The sequence below is a fragment of the Myotis davidii genome, unplaced genomic scaffold (genome assembly GCF_000327345.1).
Source record: "Myotis davidii unplaced genomic scaffold, ASM32734v1 scaffold38, whole genome shotgun sequence".
Taxonomy (NCBI): domain Eukaryota; kingdom Metazoa; phylum Chordata; class Mammalia; order Chiroptera; family Vespertilionidae; genus Myotis; species Myotis davidii.
Genome location: NW_006291383.1, coordinates 5,893,868 through 5,905,057, shown reverse-complemented (window position 1 = coordinate 5,905,057; position 11,190 = coordinate 5,893,868). Strand labels below are relative to the sequence as shown.

The 11,190-nt window shown below is 42.3% G+C and overlaps 1 protein-coding gene across 3 annotated transcripts in view; it reads left to right on the top strand.

The window, feature by feature from the left end:
* PHF20 (PHD finger protein 20) overlaps window positions 1–11,190 on the top strand; it is a 132,472-nt gene that overhangs the window by 19,756 nt on the left and 101,526 nt on the right. For 2 of the 3 annotated variants that reach the window (XM_006764537.2, XM_015564460.1), the window contains exon 2: window positions 10,237–10,351. The exons of the other annotated variant lie outside the window; for it this stretch is intronic. In XM_006764537.2, coding sequence (XP_006764600.1) covers window positions 10,269–10,351 — 83 coding nt within the window. In that variant the 5' untranslated portion in view covers window positions 10,237–10,268. The remainder of the gene's footprint in view (window positions 1–10,236; window positions 10,352–11,190) is intronic. 3 annotated transcript variants of the gene reach the window in all.

The window sequence follows — 11,190 nt, the reverse complement described above, 5'->3', positions numbered from 1 at the left end:
CTGCAGCCCTAACAGGTTTGGCTCAGTGGATAGAGCATCGGCCTGCGGACTCAAGGGTCCCAGGTTCGACTCCAGTCAAGGGCATGTACCTTCGTTGCAAGCACATCCCCAGTAGGAAGTGTGCAGGAGGCAGCTGATGGATGTTTCTCTCTCATCGATGTTTCTAACTCTCTATCTCTCTCCCTTCCTCTGTGTAAAAAATCAATAAAATATATATTAAAAAACAAAACAAAAAAAACCCCCCAAACCAAAACAAAAAAACTACAGAGTCCAAGTGTTTAAGCTGTTTTACACCTTGTTCCTAACTTCCAGTTTGAGGTATTAAAAGATGGCTATAGTCAGGGCCTCAGGCAGTGGTTCAAATGTTCTAGTATGTCCACAGCTGGGCCCTCTTATGTTTTGTCCTTTCTAAAAAATTGAATATTTCTGCTTGTTATATAATAGTGTGATAATGCTAACAGAACATTTGAAAAGCATGCAATTGCTTAATCTTGTATTCAAATTATGTTTATGTCTAAAGACATGAATATAAGCATAGCAGTGACTTCGGTAGGGGAAAGAGGAAGGGCTTTTGGGAAGTGGTTTGTCTGCCTTTTGGGGACCTCAAAAACTGCTCACCCCTCTGTACCTCAGTTTCCTTTCTGTACCACAGGAACATCAATCACATTTTTTGAAATATCTTAACAAGCAAGAATGCCTAATTACAGTTAAACATAATTTGTAAAGCTTTATTTGAAATTCTGCAAAGTATCTCCGAAGCTTGTCGATTTCTTCACTCTCTAAAGGCGACTGACTCGCCACGGTATTTTGCATGGCGAATGTAGAACAATCGCGTTTGTTTATATTGAGTTTCGATATCTCCGATTTGTCGGGGCAATGTTTTGGTTTGTGACAAGGTCGCTTAGACACTTACGAGCTTTCAGAGAAATTATGAACTGATACATGAATGGAGTTAAGATTCGTACGGTTCCTTGCTGTGGTGGCTGAGAGCAGACATACGACCGCAAAGGTTAATACATCATTTGGCTGTTGTAAAGATCCAGTAAGATAGTATAAGAATGAAAGGTTTTTTGCATGTTTAAGTAATGCTTTTTAAAAATATAAAGGAATATGGAGAAGTAATTCAAAATTAAAATCTTACAAACTGGATAACCCCTGGAGGTACATTAAAAAAAAATCAGTATTATATTTGTTTCAGGTGTACAGCATAGTGATTAGACAATCATATACTTTACAAAGTGTTCCCCCTGTTGTTTCCAGTACCCTACTGGCACCATACACAGTTATTACAGTATTATTGACTACTTCTTGTGCTGTGCTGGAAGTATGTTCTTAAAGTTAGACAATTATAGCAATACAGAAAGGTACAAATGAAAAGACAAATTTTCATTCTCTGTATTTTTCATTTAAAGGAACTACTTAGACAGTTTCTTGGTTTCTTCCAGATAATTTTATTATCTGCTATAATAGATGTTTATATTTATGCCTATTTACTTACATTAAAGGGATAATACCATACACATGCCTCTACACTATGCCTTTATTTTTTAAAATATATTTTATTGATATTTTACAGAGAGGAAGGGAGAGGGATAGAGAGTTAGAAACACCCATGAGAGAGAAACATCCATCAGCTGCCTCCTGCATACCCCCTACTGGGGATGTGCCTGCAACCAGGGTACATGCCCTTGACTGGAATCGAACCTGGGACTCTTCAGTCCACAGGCCGATGCTCTAGCCACTGAGCCAAACTGGCCAGGGCAACACTGTGCCTTTTTTACTTGACAATATATCTTGCAGATGGCTTTTTATATCAGCATGTACAGATTGTCATTATTCTTTTTTTAAGAAATATGTCTTTATTGATTTTAGAGAGTGGAAGGGAGAGGGGTAGAGAGAGAGAAACATCGATGAGAGAAAACATTGATCGCTGCCTCCTGCACACCCCCTACTGGGGATTGAGCCTGCAACCCCAGGCATGAGCCCTGACTGGGAATCAACCAGTGACCTCTTGAGCCACACCAGCCAGGCTGCCATTCTTTTTTAAAGAAATAATTACTTTACATTTACCTGGCTATATGGCCTGACCAGGAATTGAACCCATGACCTTTTGGTGTAAGTGATAGCAGCGCTCCAACCAACTGAGCAACACTGGCCAAGACTGCCATTCTCTACCCCCTCCCACCATTATTCTTTTTGATAGCTGTACAACATTATATTGTATTGATGAACCATAATTCATTTAACTAGGCCTCTTGATGGACATTTTAGCTGCAGAAATTGCAAAGCTATTTTGATCATCCTTAGAGGTAATTTGGCAGAGTCTGGGGTGGTGTATTTTTAGGAAAAGTTATTGGCAGTGGGACTGCTGGTTTGCAGGTATGTGCATTTTTGTAGATAGTGCTAAGTTGCCTTTAGAAAAGCTTTTCCAATTTATGCTTCTACCAACAGTATATATGCAACCTCTTTTCTCCTCATCCCTGTAAATACTGGGTATCCTCCCTATCTGAGTTTTGCCTATCTGAGAAGTGAAAAATTGTTATTTTGATTTGCATTTTCTTTTTTTAATTGAGATACTTTATTATTATTTTTAATCCTCACCTGAGGATATTTTTCCATTGATTTTTAGAGAGAGGACGAAAGGGAAAGACAGAGAGAAACATCAATGGAGAGAGAATTATCGATGTGAGAGAAACACATTAATTGGTTGCCTCCTGCATGAGCCCTGACCAGGGCCTGGGCCAGGGAGGAGCCTGTAACTTAGGTACGTGCCTTAGACTGGAGTCAAACCCTGGACCTGTCAGTCTGCAGGCCAACGCTCTATCCACTGAGCCAAACTAGCTAGGACTGATTTGCATTTTCTTAATTTAAGGTGAGGTTATGTAGCTATACCATCACATGCTTATGAGACCTTTGTATTATTCCCTTCCTCCTCCCCCCTGTAATCTGCCAGTTCTTACACTTTGACTTTTTTGTTCATGGTTTGTATGCACTCTTTGTTAATAAAGGAAGTTAGCTCTTTGTCATATGTGTTGCAGTTTTTTCCTAGTTTGTCATTTGTGAAAATGCCCTTTAAACTGTATTACACAGTGTAAATTTAAAGTTTTCATTATTATCATTGATATAGGTGCATTGACTGTGAATATTATATTTAGGGAAATAAACTAGGCTCTCTGTCTCCTGTATGGGAGCAGTGGGGCTCCCATTGTTGGGAAATTTGAATGTAAAGGAGTAATTTGAAGTCCTGCCAAGATCTTTAAATGGAATCTTATATAAATACAGATTGCATCAGGTTTTTTCTCTCAGTTTTCCTCGTTGTCCTATTGAACATATTCCTTTTCCTCTTTTTCTGGAAGCTGGAGATTTTTGGAAGAAAAGCTAAAAAGAATGGATAAATTAACACATTGTGTACCGCATAGAAATCTCTAAGACATATGCGAGGGACCGCACGTTTTTGGGCAAACTGCACGTTATTTAAATCATCATAATGCACTTTAGGTGTTGTTTTTCAATAATTATAACATTTTTATTTACAAAAACAAACAATTAAAGTTCCTAGTACTTTTTTAACGTATGGTACTGAGTAAAACATTTTCCTCTATGAAGAGGGACTAAACAAAATTTACATAAGTATCTAGATTCTCTCCTTTTTCTATGGGCGTGAAAAACGAGAACACTTGTGAGCGGTCCTTAACAGATGGTGCGCGAAACTCGAGAAAACTTGAGCTGTACGAAATGTGTTAAAAACTATGGAATCTTAGCCCTGTTGTATCTGGAAAAAAATTTATGTTTAATGTAACCCTAACCGGTTTGGCTCAGTGGATAGAGCGTCAGCCTGCGGACTGAAAGGTCCCATGTTCAATTCCGGCCAAGGGAATTGTACCTTGGTTGCGGGCACATCCCCAGTGGGAGGTGTGCAAGAGGCAGTTGATCGATGTTTCTCTCTCATCAATGTTTCTAACTCTTTATCCCTCTCTCTTCCTCTCTGTAAAAAATCAATAACATATATATTTAAAAAAAACAACAACAAAAAACTGAATGTGAGTCCTGTCTGGGTGGCTCAGTTGGTTGGATCATCATCTGGTACATCAAAAAGGTTGTGGATTCAATTCCAGGTTAGGGCATACCACCCAGGTTGCAAGTTCAATCCCTGGTTAGGGTGTATAAGGGAGGCAACCAATTGATGTTTCTCACGTGGATGTTTCTCTCTTCCTTTTTCTCTCTATCAAAATCATTAAAAGGCTGGCCAGTGTGGTTCAGTTGGTTGTGTATAATCATGTGCACCAAAAGGTTTCTCTTTCAATTTCCAGTCAGGGCACATGCCCAGGTTGTGGGCTCTATCTCCAGAGGGGGGTTACAGGAGGCAGCCAAACAGATGTTACCCTCTCACATCTATGTTTCTCTCTCCCTTCCTCACTTTCTAAAAATCAATACAAAATATTTTGAAAAATCAATAAAAAATATCCTTGGGTGAGGATTTAAAACATACACCTAAATGTGAGAAGCATCTTTTTTTAAAAATAGATTTTATTGATTTTTCACAGAGAGGAAGGGAGAGAGATAGTTAGAAACATCGATGAGAGAGAAACATCGATCAGCTGCCTCCTGCACATCTCCCACTAGGGGGATGTGCCCGCAACCAAGGCACATGCCCTTGACCGGAATCGAACCCGGGACCCTTCAGTCCACAGGCCGACGCTCTATCCACTGAGCCAAACCGGCTTCGGCGAGAAGCATCTTATATAATTAAAAAAAAAATTCCTGCTTCTGTCTTGAACTCTTTTTCATTAGCAGATGTTCTCAGATTAAATTGAGACTTTCAAATGATTTCCAGGGTATCTCTCCCCTTGCCCTTTGTTAGAGCTTGTTCATCTCTTCTCAGTATTTGTGTTTGTCTTCCTGGCTGGACTGAAGCGAGGACTGAGTTAGATTTCTTATATCTAATTTCCAGCACAGTGCCTTAATGACAGTACTAATGGTTTGTTGGACGAATGAATGTGAAATGTAAAAACAAATTCTGCCACTCCCAGAGAAGTGGAGGGAAGATAGGGGATTGGAAGTGAAAGGCAGATGAGTCCTTAGTCTTGTTCTGTATAATACCAGAGAGTGAAACTTCAAACAAGTGGGTCAGAGTTAAAATGAACAAGTTTTAATTCATGATAAGGAAAACCTTCTGACAATTCAGCCTCAAGAGGGGTCGGCAGGGTATTCAGGAAGGAGTCGGTATCCATGTGGGGGTCGTCGTGGATACCAGGGAGGAGCGGGTATCTGTGTCTGGCACGCTGATTTGTTAGAAATTCCAGGGAGAGTCCATTATCTCGTCACACATCTGCATGCATCTGATTCTGGGCTCCCTCCAACCTAACATCCCGGCCTTTTAGTGATAGGGGATGCTGACTTGTTCTGACTACTTCCAGCTGACCAGGGACGATGTGTGGGGGGGGAGGCGGGGCGGGGGGAGGCGTTAAAGGCCAGGGTCAGGCAGAGGCAGGTCAGAGGGCAGCTGAGTGTAGGGTTGGAGCAGGAGCTGATGCACAGTCACCCGTGACATCTCTGCGATCTGGGAGCGGATGAACTTGAGAAGGCAAGTGGCTAGGAGAAAAAAGACACAGATGAGAATCAGGGACCCTATCATGGGTAGGACCCAGGTAGCTAAGGGGTTTTGGAACCAGTCGAAAGGAGAGTTGTCCTCGAAGTGTCTTGCATGTAGTTCTTCACTCAGTTTAGTCAGGGTTTGCATGTTTTGCTCCACTATTCCGGACTCGTTGATGTAGTAGCAGCATTCTTCCTGAAGGAATATGCAGGTTCCTCCTTTTTCTGCAGTCAGAAGATCTAAGGCATGCTGGTTCTGTAGGGCTACCTGGGCTATTGATGTTACTTGTTGCTGTAGGGAGGCTAAAAAAGGCGGTAGTAGACTCCAGGGCTAACTGGAACTTGTTATTGAAGTCCTGAGCAGAGACCAGACTGTTCCTGAGGGCCCCCTGGTGAGGCCTATCGAGGTAGTGATACTCACCCCTAACATGACAGGGAGGAAGGTGGCCCGGTGGGTCCGGGGGCGGGATGGAGGGAGCAACCAGGCGAGCTCCAACTCTTTATACAAGGTTAGTTGGGGAACTACTGTGACCACGAAGCAAGGCCCGGGGTCAGAGGAGGTCATGCAGTTGCTTAAGGTGCCGTAGCACCAAAAGAAGGTACCCGAGTTGGCCTTGGTGAGTACTGGCTGCGGTGTGGTTTTGGGTGCAGTTCTAAGTGACTCGTCCCCCAGTTACCAGATTACTGGTCTGGTAGCACATCCGTGGGGGCAGGGTGGGCTCTGGAGTTTCGGGAGGCATCATGGACCTTGAACCTCCACACATAAGCAGGTGGGGGTTTGTGTAGGTTGCTCAGGGCTGGGAGGAGAAGGAGGAGCGGGAGGGCGACTAAGGCGGACCTTAGTGGGGCCCAACACCTCACATTTATAGAAGTCATGCTGCTCCGGGGTCCTCTTGAGTCTAGAGAGGTGGTGCCACGACGGGTCGCCAAGCAGCTTGGCCACTGTGGGGGCTGTGAGGATTACAGTGTGGGGTCCTGTCCACCTAGGCTCCAAGGCTTTTGGATGTAGCTTCTTAAGGAGCACCGAGTCACCAGGGTGAAGGGCTGGTACTTGGGAGTCCTGGTCGGTCGGCTCTGGCTTGGGCAGAAACCTGTCCGCGTGTTCTTGGAGCAGCTGCCTGGGTAAGAACAGATATGGGAGATACATTCCCAGGGGAGGAGGATCAGTAGGGAGACGGTGGTTGAGCAAGAAGGGTCTCCCATATAGGAGTTCAAAAAGGGCTTAAGAAGGTGGGGCTCCTTGGTGTAGCCCGGATTCTGGTCGGGGCCATGGCAGGAGGTTTAGCCAGGAGCTGTGAATTTCTAGAGAGAGTTTAGTTAGATGGTCCAATACGTTGGAATTGAGTGGCTATGATGAGGGTTTGAGCCAGTGACAGACAAATCCAGCAGGATGTAGAGGAGGAGGGATTGATGTTCGAGAGTAGATAGAAAGTTGTGTTGATGAGGGTGGGCATAGGAGTAGGTCCAAGGTTCGTAAATAGAGAGTGACACTAGAGGATTTCCCATCCCAGACAGTAGAAGGAATTTGTTTTCTTGAGTCGTTGGGAATAATTTAGTCATCTTTACTCATTCACTCCCTTGCTCCCTCACTCCTGTATTTCATTTTATTTTATTTTTAATATATTTTATTGATTTTTTACAGAGAGGAAGGGAGAGGGATAGAGAGTTAGAAACATCGATGAGAGAGAAACATCAATCAGCTGCCTCCTGCACACTCCCTACTGGGTATGTGCCTGCAACCAAGGTACATGCCCTTGACTGGAATTGAACCTGGGACCCTTCAGTCCGCAGTCTGACGCTCTATCCACTGAGCCAAACTGGTTAGGGCCACTCCTGTATTTTAATGAAAGGTCTCTGGGGTACCTGGGGCAAGGGAGTTGTGAGATAAAAGCACTAATTCAACTCTGGTCGGTTTTTCTCAGTGGTTAGAGTGATAGCACACTGACAGAAGGATCATAGGTTCTATTTCTGGTCAAGGGCATGTACGGGAGGTAACCAACCAATGTGTGTGTCTCTCATGTCGATGTTTCTCTCTTTCTTTCTCTTGCTCTGTCTCTCTTTCTTCCCTTCCTTCCTACCCACCACTCTCTCTAAAAGTCAATGGAAAAAATATCCTCAGGTGAGGATTAAAAAAAAAGTATTAATTCAGAAATCAAGCAGACCTGGGCTTTTGTTCTGGGGCCTGACACTTGTACCTGAACCTTAGCCAAATTACTTTAAGCCTAAGTTTGTAATAGTAGAGTTATTAATAGCTACTAACTATATAGTCATTTTTTAAAAATATATTTTTATTGATTTAGAGAGGGAGGGAGAGGGAGAGAGAGATAGAAACATCAATGATGAGAGAGAATCATTGATTGGTTGCCTCCTGGGGATTGAGCCTGAAACTCAGGCATGTGCCCTCAACTGGAATCGAACCCGGGACCCTTCAGTCCATAGGCTGATGCTCTATCCACTGAGCCAAACCAGCTAGGGCAAGTCCTTATTTTTTATATTATTCCTGTGCTCATTAACCCTCTCACACAACTGTCTGCAAGTAGGTACTATTACCATCACCATCCCCATTTCACTAGCAGCTCAGTGAGTGTTCAGTGCCACTCTGCCTTTCTTCTTGTTTGGCATCACATTTTCACATAGTCTGGGAAGTTAAACTACTTACTAATCTGAATATTACTTGGTATGCATGAGGGCAGAGATGAAAAGATAATTTGTTGTGGTATTTGTTGTGATAATTTGTTAGGGTAAGCCAAAAGAGGACTTCTACTGATTGGATTTATTTCTATCTGATTTGATATCTTATTTTCTTGGAGAGTATTAGGGAAAGCCAGTCAAACCTCTGACTCCCTTTACTAGCTTTTTAAATTATAACTATCAACTATTCCTGACTTAGTTTTGTTGTTGTTAATCCTTACCTGAGGATATTTTTTCCATTGATTTTTAGAAGGAGAGAGAAGGAAGGAGAGAAACATCGATATGTCCTACATTGATTGGTTGTCTCCCACACGTGCCTTGACTGGGGCTGGGAATCAAACCTATAATCCAGTAGGTGCCTTTGACTGGGAATTGAACCCAAGACCCTTAAGTATATGGCTGATGCTCTAACCATTGAGCACACCTGCCAGGGCATTTCTGACTCAGTTTGATTACTTTGTGTGTTCCCCAATATTTGGCCTTTAGAGTGCTCTTGATGGATAGCTCATCCTCACATAACACTTTCTTTTTTCTTACGGATAATTTCTGTTGTGATAAACTATAAATTTAAGAAACTGTTTAAGAGAAAAAGAACAGTCACCTACAGCCTGTTTCTTTCTTCCAGTTTTTCCCCCCTCATGCACATGAGATTTAATGAGTTCAAAGTGGTATAATTTTGCATCCTGCCTTTCCATGTAATATATTGCAAGCAGATTTTTTTCTAAGATGTGATGGTATTACACATCAGATATAAGGATCCACTTCTGTGATTTTTCCACATTCATCCATTGCAAAGATTGTGCTCCTATGAGGCAGATTGGGCATTATAGGCTGTTGAGATCTAAAGTTTAGTGGGAGAGCTTCTATCTTTCTCTTTCCCACTCTCTCTAAAAATCAATGGAAAAATATCCTTAGGTGAGGATTTAAAAAAAAAAAAAGTTTAGTGGGAGAGAATTTAGTTAGGGGTAGCTTGCTTTATGGAGGTGGCTTGCTCAAATGTCCTGAGAGCTCAAGGGTGGCTCCATCTCCATCAAAACTACCACTAGTGATAGATTTTACTCCTAGAAAATGATCACCAATCTCAGTACCAAAAAGAATTACTTAGGAAAATATAAATTGTCAGAATGGACATAAGAAGTAGAAAATATAAATAGATCAAAGAAAGTATAGAGATCTTTCTTGTCCAGTCGTCCAAAAGTAGGGCCAGAAATCAGTGGATCAGCTTTTGTTTGCTTCATTGGTAGCTCTTAACATTCATAGCAGTCACAGTTTGCAGTTTTCATTTATCTGTGTTTTCAAAAAATATATTTTTGTTATTCAGAAACGAAGGGGAGGAAGAGAGAGAGAAACATCGATGATGAGAAGAATCATTAAAAGTATATAATGATGTGAGAGAATCATTGATTGGCTGTCTCCTGCATGCCCTCTACCTGGGATTGAGCCTAAACAAGAGCATGTACTCTGACAGGGAATCTCCTGGTTCATAGGTTGACACTCAACCACTGGGCTTCACTGGCCGGGTTCATTTATCTGTTTGCTGGCTACATTTTTGTCCTCCTTCAATGGATGAGAGGCTTCATGAGGGCAGGCACTCTGTCTCTCGGTCTTCACTGTTTTCCTAAATAGTCTGTCTGCAGATATTTGGTGACTATCAGCAAATGGTTAAATTTAACCCTGAGAGTTGCTTTCTTGGAGTTCTGAGAGATGCCCTTTAATATGTAAGTCCTTTCTCTTCACAGTTCCAGAGATTACAAGGTGCTGCATAAAGGAGGAGGAACCAGTGGAGGGCACACCTGTGTTAGGATGAGGGCAGGAGTGAAAGAGGGGGCAGACAGGGTTTCCTGGAGCTTTGTGTTTTGAATAATGCCTGTTTGTTCTTTATGTGTAGTGAGTGATACTACACTCTGGGCATACTTTGCCTGAGTTTCATAAATATTTAATTGGCTTTTTCAGGAAAATAAAGACAGCCCCGTTGATGACTGAAAATGACAAAGCATCCACCTAACAGACGAGGAATCAGCTTTGAAGTGGGAGCCCAGTTGGAAGCCCGGGACCGATTAAAAAACTGGTATTTTTACATTTTTTCATTAATTAAATCCCTTCAGTAAAGGACTTTTGCCAGCACTGATAACGAGGGGTAGCCTGGGCTTTTCTGTAGTGTTTTCCTGCTCCCTGACTCTTGGAAGGTGGAAGGAGACAAATCTAGAGCGATGGGAATGTCCTTTCTCTTTGGTTCAGGGACCCCTGTGTTAGGGGGACCATTCTGTTACCTCTTGTTTTTTTTTTTTAAATTTAATTTCTTCTATTAATTTATTGATTTGAGAGAGAGAGGGAAATGTTGATTTGTTCCACTTATTTATGCATTCATTGGTTGACTCATGTATGTTCCTGGTCATGACCTGGGGTCGAACCCGAAACCTTGGGGTATTGGGACGGCGCTCTAACCAACTAAGCTACCCAGCCAGGGCCGTGACCTTTTGTTTATACTTGTTTACCCTTTCTGCCTCTTCATCTGAAAAGAGTTATGAGAAAAAGAAGCATGAGTGGCTATAGGGAAGGGAAGAGTTAATAGTGGCAGCTCTTTTGCTCCTGGCTGCCTGTCTGGAAGAGGAGAAGAGAGAAAGGTCAGGAATGGAAGAGTGAAGAAAAGGGGTTAGATTAGAACAGGTCTTGTGTTGTGAACAACCCTCTGCTGTTTTCTGGGTGTGTTGTATGGTTGAAATTTAATTGTCATAATTTAGGGGTGAATAGATTCAGAAGCTGAGGGGTTGTATTCTTTGTCATTGACATCTGACCTCTGGCTGGTAATTAGCTGCTTTGAGCATCAGCTTCATCTATAATGTGAGTAATAGTTGTATTAACCTCACAGAATTTTGTCTGGGAATGAAATTATGGGATATGTAGGGA